Below are 2,416 nucleotides of genomic sequence, written 5' to 3' on the forward strand. Positions count from 1 at the left end.
ATCCAGCTGCTCTCGTTGAATGAATGTTGAGTTTGTTGCGCAGGGCTGCAGTTGCTTCACATTCCAATAAGTAAAATAACATATTTTCTTGCATCATTGAGGTTAACCAATAGACAAATTTAACAAAAAATTATTACAGTTTATTATTTAAAGTTTATTACACAAAAACTTTATAAAATTATCAATAGCCAATTTCTAGTCAGGAGTTACCAGGCATCACACTCAATATCCGGATCATTGCCAGTATATACCTTATTCCTGGTACCCTGCCTACCAAACCATCTCTCGTGGTTGCTGTCAATGTAGCCAAAGCGTTCGTCGCTACTTACATCACGCTCGCCTCTACCATTTCCACCACGTTCGACATCTCTATTACTGTAATTAATGAATTTTCTGCCTTTGTATGCACTCCGTTTGTTAGTACGATCGCCACGACGGTAGTCAGTGCGGTCTTTTCCACGATAGCCACTTCTGTAGACTCTGTTGTAGTCAAGCCGATCTTTTATGTCGCCACTACCTAAATATCGGGAAGATAATACAACTCATTAATTACTATATTTCATAGTAGAACAACAAATACATGGATAATGACATCACTAGAACTAAATATCGGGAAGATAATACAACTCATTAATTACTATATTTCATAGTAGAACAACAAATACATGGATAATGACATCACTAGAACTTGATACATTAATGTGAAAATGTTCAAAGCTAAGAAGTCAACCTTTCCATAAGAGAAAACTTGCAAAGAAAATCTAATGTCATGACTTACCAGCTGATCCGCCATCCATGGTGATTCCTATTGGTCGGCCATGAAAACGAAAACCATTGTACTGCTTGAGAGCTTGAAGTGCATCTGCTTCTCGGGCAAAGACAATATACGCTGTACCTAATGACTTTCCCAAGTTATCATTGTTAACTGCTGCATTTATAATGGTTCCAAATTCAGCAAACAGCTCCTGAAAAAGATTGAAGATTCTGTATTGGAGAACAAGTACATATTTAAAAACGGGCTGAGAATAGCTTGAGTTACACCACTTTATTGTTGTGCGTTTTGCATGCACTACACTACAATAATAATAATGAACTACAATACAATAATAATATGAACTAATATTTCAAGTTCATATTAGAGTTAACTGATGCGCTAGAAATCTTATTACTGCAGAATTCTCTCATAACTTTCTTTCATTCATATTCAATATTCTTTGACTCACATAAATTTCTGCATCTGTTACTGTATATCGCAGGTTAGATATGAGGACTTTGGCCGATTCACCCAACTTATGATTGCGGAATCCTTCCCTCTTGTGCATGGTGTTGCTTTTTCTGCAATTGTCCTGTAAAACGTGATTTTTTTTTAATATATAACATGGTTTCATCGAGTAAGACTTCTTAAAAACTCAATGAAAAATGATTTAGACAAAAATAGGAATCATTCAAGCAGAACTAGTAATATAAAAGTTAACGTTCCTCTAATCCGGAATATTATGCCTCTGATTCACTAACTCAGATACAGTTAACATATTAAGAATCATAAAAACTCCATCATTAGAAATGATTGAAATAGGTTACTTTACATTTTGTAGTTATTAGTTGAAATTTAATGTTTACTAATTATCTCAGATTAATATAAGGAAAGCGTAACTTACTTTGTCTGTCATATCCTTGCATTGACTTGCCACAACCACAGTGCTCAAAACAGACATCCTTTGAGGATCTTCTGAACGGTCTCGACATGTTCTTGAACCAACCATATTCATTCGAGTCTTAATATAGTCTTCCAGGCTCATATCAATATCAGCTGCCATGTTTGGAGGTAGAAATGACAGAATGTATCCTTAACTGAATGGATAACCAACACACTATCTTCTAGCCAGTTTACACACAGTCCGATCGATGTTTTTCTGCCAGATTTTCAGATCTATTTATGTTAAAACACCTCACCTCTACATGTACCTGACGAAATGGAAATAAACAAATCCACAAGGGCCGTGACGAAGATTCGAACCTGCGTCCGGGAGCATCCCAGACACTGCCTTAATCGACTGATGTATCACGTTAGTGTGATTTCTGTGTGAAATGGAAATATTTATGAAATCATCATCGGTTGCAGTCAATTGTATTGGTTTACCGGTTCACCATAGCCCGTGCTACATAGAAATTTTAGTTACTAAATTAGAAAAAAGTTCCTTTTAGAGTAGATCAATCTAAAACAACAATAACAACTTGCAATGAAGAAAATCGATTATAAGAACAAAGGTAACGGCAGAAGGCCTATTGGCCCATAGGATACAGCTCCTATTTATAACCACCCAATCCCATTCATATACATGTACAACCCACGCTTGAAAAAATCGAGGGACTCCATCTCCACCACGTTATGCGGTAATTGAGTCCACAAATCAAC

General features: G+C 36.1%; 1 protein-coding gene across 1 annotated transcript; it reads right to left on the minus strand.

The window, feature by feature from the left end:
* Positions 1–206: 206 nt before the first annotated feature.
* LOC123748152 (aly/REF export factor 2-like) lies at positions 207–1,817 on the minus strand. Its single transcript, XM_069327528.1, has 4 exons — positions 1,659–1,817; positions 1,224–1,346; positions 779–965; positions 207–517 (listed from the first exon to the last, which is right to left on the minus strand). The coding sequence occupies exons 1-4, from the start codon at positions 1,815–1,817 to the stop codon at positions 207–209; spliced, it is 780 nt and encodes a 259-aa protein (XP_069183629.1).
* Between the last annotated feature and the right edge of the window lie 599 nt (positions 1,818–2,416).

This window comes from Procambarus clarkii, chromosome 19, assembly GCF_040958095.1.
Source record: "Procambarus clarkii isolate CNS0578487 chromosome 19, FALCON_Pclarkii_2.0, whole genome shotgun sequence".
Taxonomy (NCBI): domain Eukaryota; kingdom Metazoa; phylum Arthropoda; class Malacostraca; order Decapoda; family Cambaridae; genus Procambarus; species Procambarus clarkii.